This window comes from Mytilus edulis, chromosome 5, assembly GCF_963676685.1.
Source record: "Mytilus edulis chromosome 5, xbMytEdul2.2, whole genome shotgun sequence".
Lineage (NCBI taxonomy): Eukaryota > Metazoa > Mollusca > Bivalvia > Mytilida > Mytilidae > Mytilus > Mytilus edulis.
The window spans coordinates 31,331,608-31,344,249 of record NC_092348.1 but is presented as its reverse complement, the minus strand read 5'-3'; the positions used below and the strand labels follow the sequence as shown (position 1 = coordinate 31,344,249).

The 12,642-nt window shown below is 30.9% G+C and overlaps 1 protein-coding gene across 8 annotated transcripts in view; it reads left to right on the top strand.

Moving 5' to 3' along the window:
* Positions 1 to 12,642, top strand: part of LOC139523427 (protein turtle-like) — a 33,790-nt gene that overhangs the window by 14,622 nt on the left and 6,526 nt on the right. For 2 of the 8 annotated variants that reach the window (XM_071317464.1, XM_071317463.1), the window contains 6 exons: positions 5,161 to 5,241; positions 6,758 to 7,051; positions 7,515 to 7,556; positions 9,497 to 9,637; positions 10,689 to 10,749; positions 11,386 to 11,424. In XM_071317464.1, the coding sequence (XP_071173565.1) occupies positions 5,161 to 5,241; positions 6,758 to 7,051; positions 7,515 to 7,556; positions 9,497 to 9,637; positions 10,689 to 10,749; positions 11,386 to 11,424 (658 nt within the window). The remainder of the gene's footprint in view (positions 1 to 5,160; positions 5,242 to 6,757; positions 7,052 to 7,514; positions 7,557 to 9,496; positions 9,638 to 10,688; positions 10,750 to 11,385; positions 11,425 to 12,642) is intronic. The other 6 variants (XM_071317467.1, XM_071317465.1, XM_071317468.1 and 3 more) reach the window with 3 other exon arrangements.

Sequence of the window (12,642 nt, the reverse complement as noted above, 5' to 3'; positions counted from 1 at the left end):
ATAAAGGAGATAAAAATGTGTATTAAAATTATTAAAATTTAGCAGGAAAACAATTATTTAATAAATGAGTGGATCAAAAGATTCAAGAAAATGGTATTAAAAAGTAAAACGACCAAAAAAACAACCAAAAACGACTCCGACGAAATCTTAAAAAGGAAAGTCCTTAATCTAACTGCAAAATCAAACAAATGGATAACAACTGTTATATTTCGAATTGGTTCAGCTTTAGGCATTTTCTTATGCTGAAAATTGTGGATTGGACCTGGTTTTATGGTTAGCCAAAACTCTCCCTTGTATGACAGTCGCAGAAAATTGTGCATAGTAATGAAAAACCTTTTCACTAATTCATTACAATCTCTTATATATGGAGAAAGAATAAAAAACTAACAATTTCCAGGATTTTATTGTGAGCCTGTGCATGTATAGCGATACATGTCACCATCCTTATTTTTTTTTTTGATAAATTGCTTCAAATTTGACCTATATGCATAGAATTTGGCCAAAAAAGGATGACATTACTTAATATAGAGTAACGGTTTTTTTATTTCCCCTGTCTGGTTTCATAAATTTCCTATTAATTCTAACTGATTTAGTTTTATTTCCAACTAACAGGGTGGAGTCTGAGATTCAGCTTTCAAAATTTCATTGGGTGAACAATGATTTTCAAGAATAATTTGAATTTATTGATTTGAGGTTGCAAAATGTCTGGTAGAAAATATTTCAGGCATGTTCAGGACCATACAATACATTTTGAAATTGTTCTGTCTTTCGTGAAAAATGATATAATAAAAAAAATCTGAGATCATACATGCATCGTCTATAGGTAAAACACTTGGTGCATTATAAAAGTTCCACCTTGAAATTGTACACTGTAGAAGAAGTCAGACTCTGTGCTCTGAATTTGCGCACTTTTGGTTCATATATATATTTATATTAAAGATCATAATGGAATATAGTTGGGAATCTCAATTGTAAATCATGTCCAATTCAACAACAAAACACACCCATCCCTGTACACCAAGTGTTAATTAACATGAACCAAAATGATATTAAAATGTTTACATGTTTCAGTTTTTTCTGCATTTGAAGAAATATATCAAACAAACATATCTTTTTTATTTTGTTTTGTCGTTCCGAGCGCTTTTCTTGGTTTATTTTCGACAATTATTAAAATAATTAATTAAACGATTATTCATTTATTGTTGGCCACTGGGTTTTATTTTAATGAATTGTGTGATTGTAAATTTCAAGAAATAATTTTTGAAATACTGAATTGAAAGAAAAAATATGTAACCGGGGGTCTAATAGATATCATTTTATTTTGTTCAAGCAGATGCGCATTAAGTGTTGACATCCCAACATGACAGGCCTTTGTTAACCTTTTCATCATTTCGATGTTGCTGTCCTGTGTAAACTGCATTTATAAGATTACAGTATCGGCAATCTATTTTTTAAAAGCTTCCGGAACCATATTATCTGTACAGTCCAATTATATTTCAAAACGGGTTACACTTGGAACATATAGGAAAAGTGTGCCAAAATAACCAAGTTCCAGGACAATTGTATTATTCTTCATTGTTAATTCTGATTTCCAAAGACTGCTTGTACTATGTATTTTCAACAAATCATATTCAGTATTATTTTCCAAAAGAAGCTTTTTTTTGCAACCAATTTAACACGAATTGGTTTCTTACGAAATTGCACAAATAGTGTCACAAAAATTCCACGTATTTTCACAAATTAAAAATAACCTGCGTTTCTAAAGTTTGGATTTACAGGGGCGTAGCAGCCTGCTGTCGTACCAATGATTTTCGTTGGTATGGCATGCCATACCTTTTTTTATAATTTATTGAAAAAAAACCAAAGTTTTTTCACGGGATTAAAGAAAACAAAGTTTTTACAGGAAAAAACAAAGACAGAAAATCCCATTTATGAGTCATAGGCAATATAAACGGTATATATATATATATATAAACATTTATTAATACTGGTTCAATAGAAATAAAGGGATGTGGTAGATTAGTAGCCAATTAATGAGACGAGTTGAACTCTTAATCCATGTTTTATAATGTGTTAAAAGTAAACAATTATTTAAAGTCAAACTGAGTACGGCATTCAATAAGCTAAATAAAAAAGTGGGCACCGAAATGAAAAAATAAATTATCGAATTTTTTTAAATACTTTTTTATGTCTAGATGATGCAACCTTAGCCTACCAATTACTTTTTTTGTGTAGCTGAACTTTATGTGAATTGTTTTTAAACTTATCACATTTTTTTTTAGAAATGATGGTGAATTTGGGATGTCCCTTTCAGAATCGGCTGAAAATGTTCTATTTTCCCTTGTTTATACATTGTCACAAACATTGTCGGCATTCAACTCAAAAGCTACTTATTTTAAGAAGGGTTAGTTACGATACTGTTTTCAGTTCACTAAAGATTGCTTATTTTGGCTTTAATATTGATTCACTTGGACAGGGTTCTTTCTTCTCATATATTTTATGATGGTATACTACTAAACCCCTGACGGCAGGGATCGTGCTTGATATTCATATGATGAAACGATATCATATATTAGTTTAATTCAAGTCTCGAGCTCGCATGTCAGTATGTAACTGCTAGAAGTATGTGTTAGTTTATGTATAATTGCCAATTTGTTTAGTTTCTTTTGTGGCCTATTCTGACATCAGACTCAGAATTCTCTTCAACTGACTTTTACTGTGCGTAGTGTTGTGTGTATGTTTTTTCTTCATTGACTAAAGGTATAAGGGGGAGGTTTAGATCTCAAAACATGTTTAACTAGCCGCAACTTTGCGCCTGTCTCAAGTCATGAGCCTCTGGCCTTTGTTAGTCTTGTATGATTTTTAGTTTTACTCTTTTTCTTGGGAGATATTGCATGAGGTCCCCGTATTAAAATCATCATAAGAACCATAACTTATATATAACATAAACTTCTACAATTGAACCATATGTCTTTGACGAAAGATGTGTAAAGAAGTCATCACTAGAAACCTCTCAATAAATGTCAATAAGAAATTCTAGCGTTGGAACCATCTAATCAATTTATAATAGAAATTTAATGGAGTAGAAGACGGCATCAAAAATGTTTAACCCTTACTCTTTATTTATATACAAGCCTCACGTCAAGAACTATGAAATTAGTGCATTTTACACTTATTTTATGTTTTTGAGGCGAAAAAGAGGTCATAAAAAAATCTGCCCCGCTACGCTCGGCAAAGACATTTATTATCTGTACCACTATAAAAAAAAACCTGTATGCCTAGACACATTGAATGGCATCCGACACAAAATTGGAAGTATAAATTTAAGCCAAGATATTCCACTTGTTGTATCCGTTTGGATTGTTGACTTTTTGACACATTTCATGTTTCAAATTCTTTTCTTTTTTCTATATTTTGAATTAGACTTTCAAAAAAGTGAGATAACTCAAATTGTTACTGAAAAAATGATAAGCGAAATTTAAGTGTCAGAATGCAGGATTTTGCACCATTTATCCCAAAATTTCTCTGGCCCTTTAGCTGCCCCAAACCCCTGCCGAATATCTGCCTCAAGGAGTTGTTTTGCGACCCATAATATTTCACGCCGTACCAATATAAATTTGAGTGCTACGCCTCTGAATTTTATACTTTAAAAGTAATCGGGAGACGGCGTGTATCAGGCCTTGAAGGCATAAAACTTTGCTCAGTGCTCGGAGCACAAAAATCATGCTCGAAACATGAAATCCAACAATTTGATTGGTTGATTACGAGTCTGAGTAGAAAAATCATGCTCGAAAGATTTATGACCTTGAGGTATGAAATAAGCTGGAGGCACACATTCACAATTTTTACTGCCGTCCTTAACAGGACTATTTCCGATTAAAATTTGTCAAATATTGAAAATATGGGAGGTTGCATTGGAATGTCCCTCCTAGATGGGAATTTGTATGCGTCTGATCATGTTGCAGGCATATTGCACCCTATCTGTCTATTAATGTATCTCTTTTAAGTGCATCTACTCCTGAAAAACTGGATGGATATAGAAGAAATATTTACATGAGAAATTTCGAAATGTTAAAGGGGAGATACTCGTTACTTTAATAGTATGGCATTACTAATCTTCAAAGCGAAACTCTTCCTGAATGTTTTATGGATTTTAATGAAATGCATGTCGGAAAAGGTAAGGGAGAGAGAAAGAAGAGGGAGACGGGAGAAGGAGAGCGGGAGAAAGGAGAAGGAGGGCGGGAGAAGGGAGAGGAGGGGCGGGAGCAGGGAGAAACATACCCCCCTGTCCAGCCCCTCAATATTCATAGGTTTCATTCTGGTATGAAAATTTAAGTTTGTGATTAATCTTTACATAAACCATTTTCTGAATATAACTGACAAACCTGTCCAAGAGCTTACAAAAATAAAACTGGAGATAGTCTAAAATTGTACAGTAAAACCAGAGACAGTCTAAAATTGTACAGTAAAACCATCTCAAAAAATTCTAAGTGAGTAAAATGAACTAGTGATACATTGGAAGATACAAAGTTGATAAGTTATAATAATCATATACAGTCAGACGAGGCAGATGTACTATATGATTCCTACTATAATGTTTATTGTACTAATACCTACAAGCTGTATATCTTTAGGAATAAATGATTTCAACGTCACATGTAAAAAAATTAAAGGAAGACTAGCAAAATCAAATTTGTAGGTAGATGTGATAATTAATAACTGTCTATAACCATAGTTTGTTGTATAGATTGTTCTATAAGGAACCTACCTGGTAAAAGACTAAGGAACTTTGACCAATGTATGATGGGTTTGGATATTCACTATTTACTATCAAGTTTTACAATTTTCTGTTCTTGTTATAGGCATGTTTATTTTTGTTTTAAACTTTGGTAGGGAGTGGGGAAGTAAGCCATCTTTCGGCTTAACATTGCAACATCCTATCTTCACTATGATTAGTCCAGAACAGTTTTGATGGTATTTAAAACATAGATTAGCTTTTAATAAGGTAACCACAAAGAAAAAGAGCAATAGACACTCTTAACCTAACATGTGATATGTCCATTTTATAGCCAAGACAAAAATAAAAATTTGATTGATTACGGTGAACCAAGTTTTTTTTAAAGACAAAACTGGTAACCTATAATTTACCACTATTTTCAGGAGAAGCTGATAGCTATCCAACAGCTCTTCCTACTTTACCTTCAGGTCATACATACATTCCAATTATAACAAGACCTCTTGGTAAGTATCCGTGTTCATTTTTATGCACATTACTTTAGATTGAAAAACCCCAAAGGATGACAGTCTTTTAATTGACTAAGTTTTTGTATAAGTAAATTGCAATTAATGCAAATGTTTTAAAGGTTTTAAAAGGCATCTTGCCTCATGATATGAATACCTTCAACAACAGATTAATGTTGAAAGTGCCTCAGGCATAATTTTTCAAAATGCATTTTCATCAGGAGGTATTAAGTGGACACAAGAATTACATATATTATTAATTTTTCAAAACCATTGAAGTATATAAACTTCTTAATTGCTATGGTCAGTTAAAGATTTTTTTAAAACAAGAGGTTTTAAAGATTGGTGCATCAAAAAAATGGTATCTCCAATTGATACAGCTACTTGAATCTGACCCTAGACCTAAGTGAATTATTTTCTTTAGCTCTGTTTATTTAGTTAGTGATTGAGTTTGCTAAATGTTGTGATTTTAGTTTGCTATTGATCATATTAGTTGATTTTGATATGTGTTTTGTTTTCTCTGTTTATTTTATCAATAGAATAATTTATGCATAAACAATAACGTGGTCAGCTTTTAAATTATTTTCATACAAACAGTGTTTCAATTCAAGGTTGTTTGTTTCATTCCCAGATTAGAAAAATATCTGACTTATAAGTTATTGTGTCTGTTATGTACCAAGCAGGATATATTCAAATCACATTGACATGTCAGCATCATGAATTATGCATGTAAAAAATTGCCATTGTCCATGAAACATCCATCCAAGTGATCAAGTACCTTTTGTTCACCTTTTATTGACCAAACACAAGATTCTTGTTTCCCCTCCTCAAAGTCAGTTGGTCCTCAGGTAAAGATACAGTAATATATATAGCAGGGAAAAAAACATAGTTCAGCTTTTCAATCCTAAAGTTACATCGTCTTCGCCCATTAGTCTGGCAATTATTACAAAAACTTTCAAAGTATCTTTATGTTTTCTTGTTGTTTGTAGGCCTTTGTACATCTGTCTAATTTTAGTTGCTTCTATTTTTTTTATGTAGATGCATAATTTGTTATTTCTCTTTTTTAAAAGCTTTAGAAAAGATGTCAAATTCTGTCTATGATCATTATTGCATTAAGTTATCTGATACCTTATACACAAGAGAAAATTATCACACTGGAGAAGTTTTTGAATAAAAATATACTTTTGTATGTGTCAATTAGGGGCAGCACTTTTAGTTTTAGACACATACAAGTTACATTGCATAATTCTTATACTTGTATATTTCATTGGTTTGTGGTGATATTGTTTGTTATGGTATCTTAACAGATGCATATTCTTGAATTGTTAAGATTTTAATATCACCACTGCTTTCTTTAATTGACAAGAAGAAAAAAATAGTAGGTGGATTATTAAAATATTGGTAGCAAATAGGCAGAAATATTCCGAAAAAATTAATGTCTGAAATATTGAATTATGACAATAATTTTTTGGTTTCTTCTTTGGGATGAAATAAATATATTTCTAATTATTTACAGGTGAAAGGCCACCTTCTCCAAGAAATACAACAGCTTTTTTTGAAAATGGTGGAATAAGAATTACATGGTTGGCGCCAATTGCAAATAATAAAACACCAATTCTTTATTACGTCATAGAACAAACAACAAGTAATAATTGGAAACCATTGGATAATCAAGTGATAGCGCCATCTACTTCCTCTTTCATAAAAGACGGGATAATACCTTCTACAACCTATCGATTTAGAGTCTATGCATATAGTTCTGTTTCGTACAGTCTGCCTGGGAATGAGGCTGTTATTGTTACACCTGCAGGTTAGTTTTTAGAAGGCATTGGTATAGAGATAAGGAAATGTGGTAGAATTGTCAATGAGACAACTATTCACCTAAGTTGATGTAATAAAACACAGGATTTAGAAATAAATCTTAAAAAAAGAAAAAAACCGAAAAAGAGGTTCTATTTTAACATTGTTTTAATTGTATGTTTTAATTGCCACAATACTTTTTTCAATAAATCAGCTAAGAGAAATAATTGCCGAAATGGTATGACTCCATACTTACAAGTTGCCAATGAGAGATAAGTTAAAAAGGACTGGTGGTCATTTATTGTCAGAATTTGAAAATAAAATATTTTCTGTTCGGTATTAAACCAATTTTGTGCAATAGTCTGCCAGATATGGCTTGAAGTCAAGTTACTTTCATAATAAAACAAAACATTTTGGGGACAAAAAAAAAAAATAATATTAGGAATGACTTCAATTGTTCTATGAATTTTTAGACTTACATAAGCCGGCCACTGTGACAGCAGATTATAGCGAGGGTAACGTTGTTATTGTGGTTTTCAAACATCATTTATTTGTACTCTTTATATTATTTATATCACTTTGGACAACTGTTAATGAGAAAATGGAACACACAACAAATTTAAATTTGCTAGATTTTTGTTGATTTAGATCTTAACATGTTGAAAGTTTTGTTCCTGGGTACCATGTAAACATGTTTTAATGGAACAGCCCTTAAACCTTTTCCTCATGAGACTAGGGTACGAGACAAGTTTTTTTTAGAAATATATGTTATTGTATTCATTATATAAACATATATTTTTAAAAAAACTCGCCTCATACTTGTGATAACAGTTGTACAAAGTGCTATTTTGATTATTATTCGGTTCATATTTTTATGCAATAATTTCATTTCATGCATGGGTTAAACATCATGATTATTTAACAAACTTGTGCTAAAAAGAGTGCTGGAAGAATGGTGGCAGTTGGTTTAAAAGAAAACTAAAACAATTTTCATTGACATTGCTGGCATTTTGTGTAAAGTTACTGCTTTTGCTTATTTGTTTCATGTTTGCCAAATTTTTATTCAAAATGTCTAGTCTAATATAAATCTTACAAAAAATTTTGCAGTTTTGAATTCATATACATTCATCGTCGCATAGTAGTAGATATTGCTACTTTCCTGACCCTATCACCCATATTTCAATTTATTCATATTTCCTAATGCTCTCCTTAAGAGTTGAAAACAGAGAATTAATTTAAGGGGTGGTATTATAGAACTTGTGATATGAGTTAGACCAATTAGACAAGGGTGAATTTGACTGATGTTGGTAATGGCAGTAAGTTGTATATTTTGAGCCAATTAGGCCAAAGAGTGTGTCATTATTTATGTGGGAATTCAGCATTTGCACTGATTTGGCTTTTGAATAAATGATTCATTTTTGGGATCTGGAAAAGACTGCTCTATTTTATAGGACTTTGGTATTCAGTAACTCGTAAATTTCAGCTAGATTTTTATACTTGAAATTGTATTTAAAAATCCACCTAAAACACAAAATCTTATTGGTTCTGTGACACACAATACTGTTAATCAGAAGTCTATTTCATGTAAAACACTTCTAACAGGCTATTATTTGAACTTGGAATTATTTTTAATTATGGAATTTGCATTATTTCTTGTGTTAGAAATTTTTAATGAATTATATGTTCATTCTGTATTATAATGTTCTGTGCCGCGCACAACACTTTCTATTACAAAGAAGATAGCACATTTTCGATAGAATCTATACAAAATACACTGTGTGGAAATTGTTGTGCTCCGCTCAAAACATAATAATACAAAATAAACATGGAATTTATAAAATAATTCCAACACAAGAAATTATGTAAATTCCATAATTAAAAATAATTCCAAGTTCAAATAATAGCCTGTTTTCTATGTTATTCTTGTTTAACATCCAATTCAAACACTCTCATTTACAAACCATTGTTTAATTATATAAAACATACATTCCTATACCTGCTATGGATCTATATCTATAAAAACAATCATTAGTTGCAATTCTTATATCCTGCTATCTTTCACTTATGACAGAAGTACCAGTATGTTTTATAATTTAATGAAAGTATGCAAAATATTCAATATATAGGGTGACAATGTGTTGGAACTGGCTGTTAAATGTATTTTATAATGGATTTTGAAAATTAATTGAGGAATAATGAAAAACACAAAAGATAAAAATTTATAAATATGTGAACTTTTAGTTATTGACTCTGTATTGTGGAGAACCAGTGTTAAATGGAATAATATGAAATAAGCTCTTAGTTTAGGCTACTAGAAGCAGGTCATTACATTAAGACAAGATACTCAACTGTATCCACACTTTTTACAATTTATTTCCTATGTCCTTAAGCTCTGTGTATATGCATGAGAACTTTTTGTTACAATTAATTTAACTTCTTTATATATATATTTCAGAGTCTAAAGGACTTTTCCTGTCGGAGGCAGAAATCGGTGGTATTGTCGGTGGTCTGCTGTTTCTACTGGTTGCAGTATTACTTGCCATCATTGGTATTATCTGTAGTAGGAAGAAAGACAGGTCAAGGCCAGATAAATATGGTAGGTGTATGACAGGTTTCACTGTGTTTGGAATTAACCATAGTGTTTGTTTTTTTCCAGTATCAGATAGTACAAAAAGGGTCATATTTATTAAAAAACATTAATTTGAATAAGGGAAGTAATAAGATTTTTAGCTTCCAATATATAATAGATAAAAGCTTTGTTTGTCATCTTTTTTCATTTTTAAACATATAGGATCAAAGGAGTTAACATGGTATGCCAAAATCTAAACTGATCTTAATTGTTTGCTGGTTGCTCAGATTTAAAAATATATCATTCATTCTGTAGCCTAAAGGAAATTGCTGCAGTTCCAAGAAATATAAATTTTTAGTTTGTTTTTTGGTTATTTTGGTGTTTTCAGAAGAAACAGGTTATGCTAAGATAGCCTTACATTAGTTGAACAATATCAGATTGCCTCGTAAAAGTTTAATAGAGAAGGTTGTGTTGCATCCAAAAGTAACTTAGTTGGAAGAAAGACAACTCTTTTAAGAAATTGCCAAGGGAAGAAACTCACTTATGGGGATAAGAGGGAAATGAGATATTTTAAAAGAAAATGCAAGTGTTTTGTACTTCAAGAATTTATTCAGTAGTTATAGGTCTACAGGTTTCAATGTAACACCTTTTAAAATCATATAAATGAGAAAACTCTCTCTCTCTCTCTCTCTGTAATATAGCAATATTTGATGGTGTGCAACAAAGCAATCATCCTAACAGACCTTGAATATTTTTTTTTATGACCCATTTATGGCTATTATGTTTTCTGGTCTATGCGTCCTTTCGTCCGTCTGTCCCGCTGCTTCAGGTTTAAGTTTTTGGTCAAGTTAGTTTTTGATGAAGTTGAAACCCAATCAAATTGAAACTTAGTACACATTTCCCTATGATATAATCTTTCTAATTTTAATGACAAATTATAGTTTTTACCCCATTTTCACGGTCCACTGAACATAAAAAATGATATTGTGGATGGGGCATCCATGTACTGGGGACACATTCTTGTTTATTTTTGTATAAACAACAGTACATAATTCCAACCTTGTATTTATTCTTACAGGTAATGTTAAATATATGGGAACATCGGAAGAAATGGAAAGAACAACAGTTCCACACAGAATGTACGTATACTTGGATAAAATAATTATTGTGTCTTGAAAAAATATAAAATAAATACCAACAATTTGTATCTTCAAAAACTTGATTGTTGTGGATTTTATTGTTGAATGATCAAAAAGTTTACATAAAATTTTCCATATTAATTATATTATGTATAAATAGAGGTAGTAGCTCACGATATTGGAAAAGTATACAAACCATTAACATCTGATAAAAAAATAAAATATTAAGTACATAGAACATGTAGAAGTAATAAATTTAAATAGACTAAAGATATAAAGATTCATGTATAAAGATGAGAAGATGTGGTATGATTGCCAATGAAACAAATCTCCACAAGAGAACAAATTATGTAAAAAGTTACAGCAATGAGCAAAACCCATACTGCATAGTCAGCTATAAAAGGTCAAGAAATTCAAAAATGTAAAACAATTCAAATGAGAAATCTAACAACCTGATTTATGTACAAAACAAAGAGCATTATAAATATGATATACAGCACCATACAACAACCTCCTGACTTGGGACAGGCACATGCATAATTAGGCGGGGTTATACCAGTTTTTTGGCACCTGAATTTACAAACAAGAAAAGAACATACATACCAAAACACAAGTAAGAATGTAAAAATAATTCAGGTTTATTTCATTGCCATGGCAGCAGAGTGGACAAACCAGGTATTGTACTAAAGTTGTCCCCATTCCTCATCACTTTATTTTTCTGCATGTTGTTATTTTTTCTTTATTTGTCTGTATTTGAATGTTGTTATGATATTGTTTCTGCAAATCAATGATTCTTTAATTGGTTTCTTCCATTTTATGTCAACAATCAGTAGCAGATTTTCGTTTTGTTTTTTTCTTGTCAAAAAGTGTCTCAGCCAATTATTTGACTCAGCGATATTTAAAATATTAGCTGCAAGCCATAATGTGAACCTTTTTCAAAAGTGAGCATAGCGAACGAGCAAAAAAAGTTTACATTGCATCTTTTCCTCCATCCTTAGACTGTTTTATACTTGACATAACTAAGTTTGATAACGTCTCCTCATACTTTGTGATCTTGCTGATAGGTCATTAGATTATGATTTTCATAAAACATGTCAATTTTAAATGGTGTAATGGACTGTTTTTAAGGGGGGGGGGGTAATGGTATCTGTCCTGTTCAACTTTTATTTTGATTGCACCCTTTAGATATATCAAGTTTCATCAAATTAAATACAATAAATGTCTTGCTTTTGACTATTAACTTTTATTTTTTTGACTTTCAACTTTCGATTACAACAATTATGGCCAAAATCTGAAATTCAACGGACAAACCCAAATTTTGTTATTTCAGATCATTAATTCATCAAGTAAAAACTGTAAGAAAAGTATTTGTTTTTTTAAAACTGTGCTTAGATGATAGATCTGTTAATCAAAAAAAAATTCCTTCTGAATTTGAATGGAATCATTTGAAGTTTGAACAATGCTAATTAACACAGGCTATAATACATGGACAATAGACAAGTATTATTATTATTTCTATAGACTATACTTGGACATTTAAATAAAATGCATGTAACCATTTAAACAAGCCTAGTATGATTAAGAAACATTAATCAGATTCTATGTATACATTTTTTTAAAAGATTAAACATCAATGAATTTATAAGGAGCACTTAGACAAATTAAGCCCTTTTTATTCCCATTAAATAATAGGGGTATTAAACAAAGTTTAAGAGTAGTCAAAATTTAGCAAGAATGGTTGTTATATGGCATCTAAGTAAGACCTTTGTAAGGTTTAATATAGTTACCTCTGTGAAAAGAGTTAATTAAAAAACCTTAAAGTTTTTTCCTGTAATAACTTTTACTATATATTCCTTTTCTTACAACAACATATTTGAACAATACAGGCTAGCA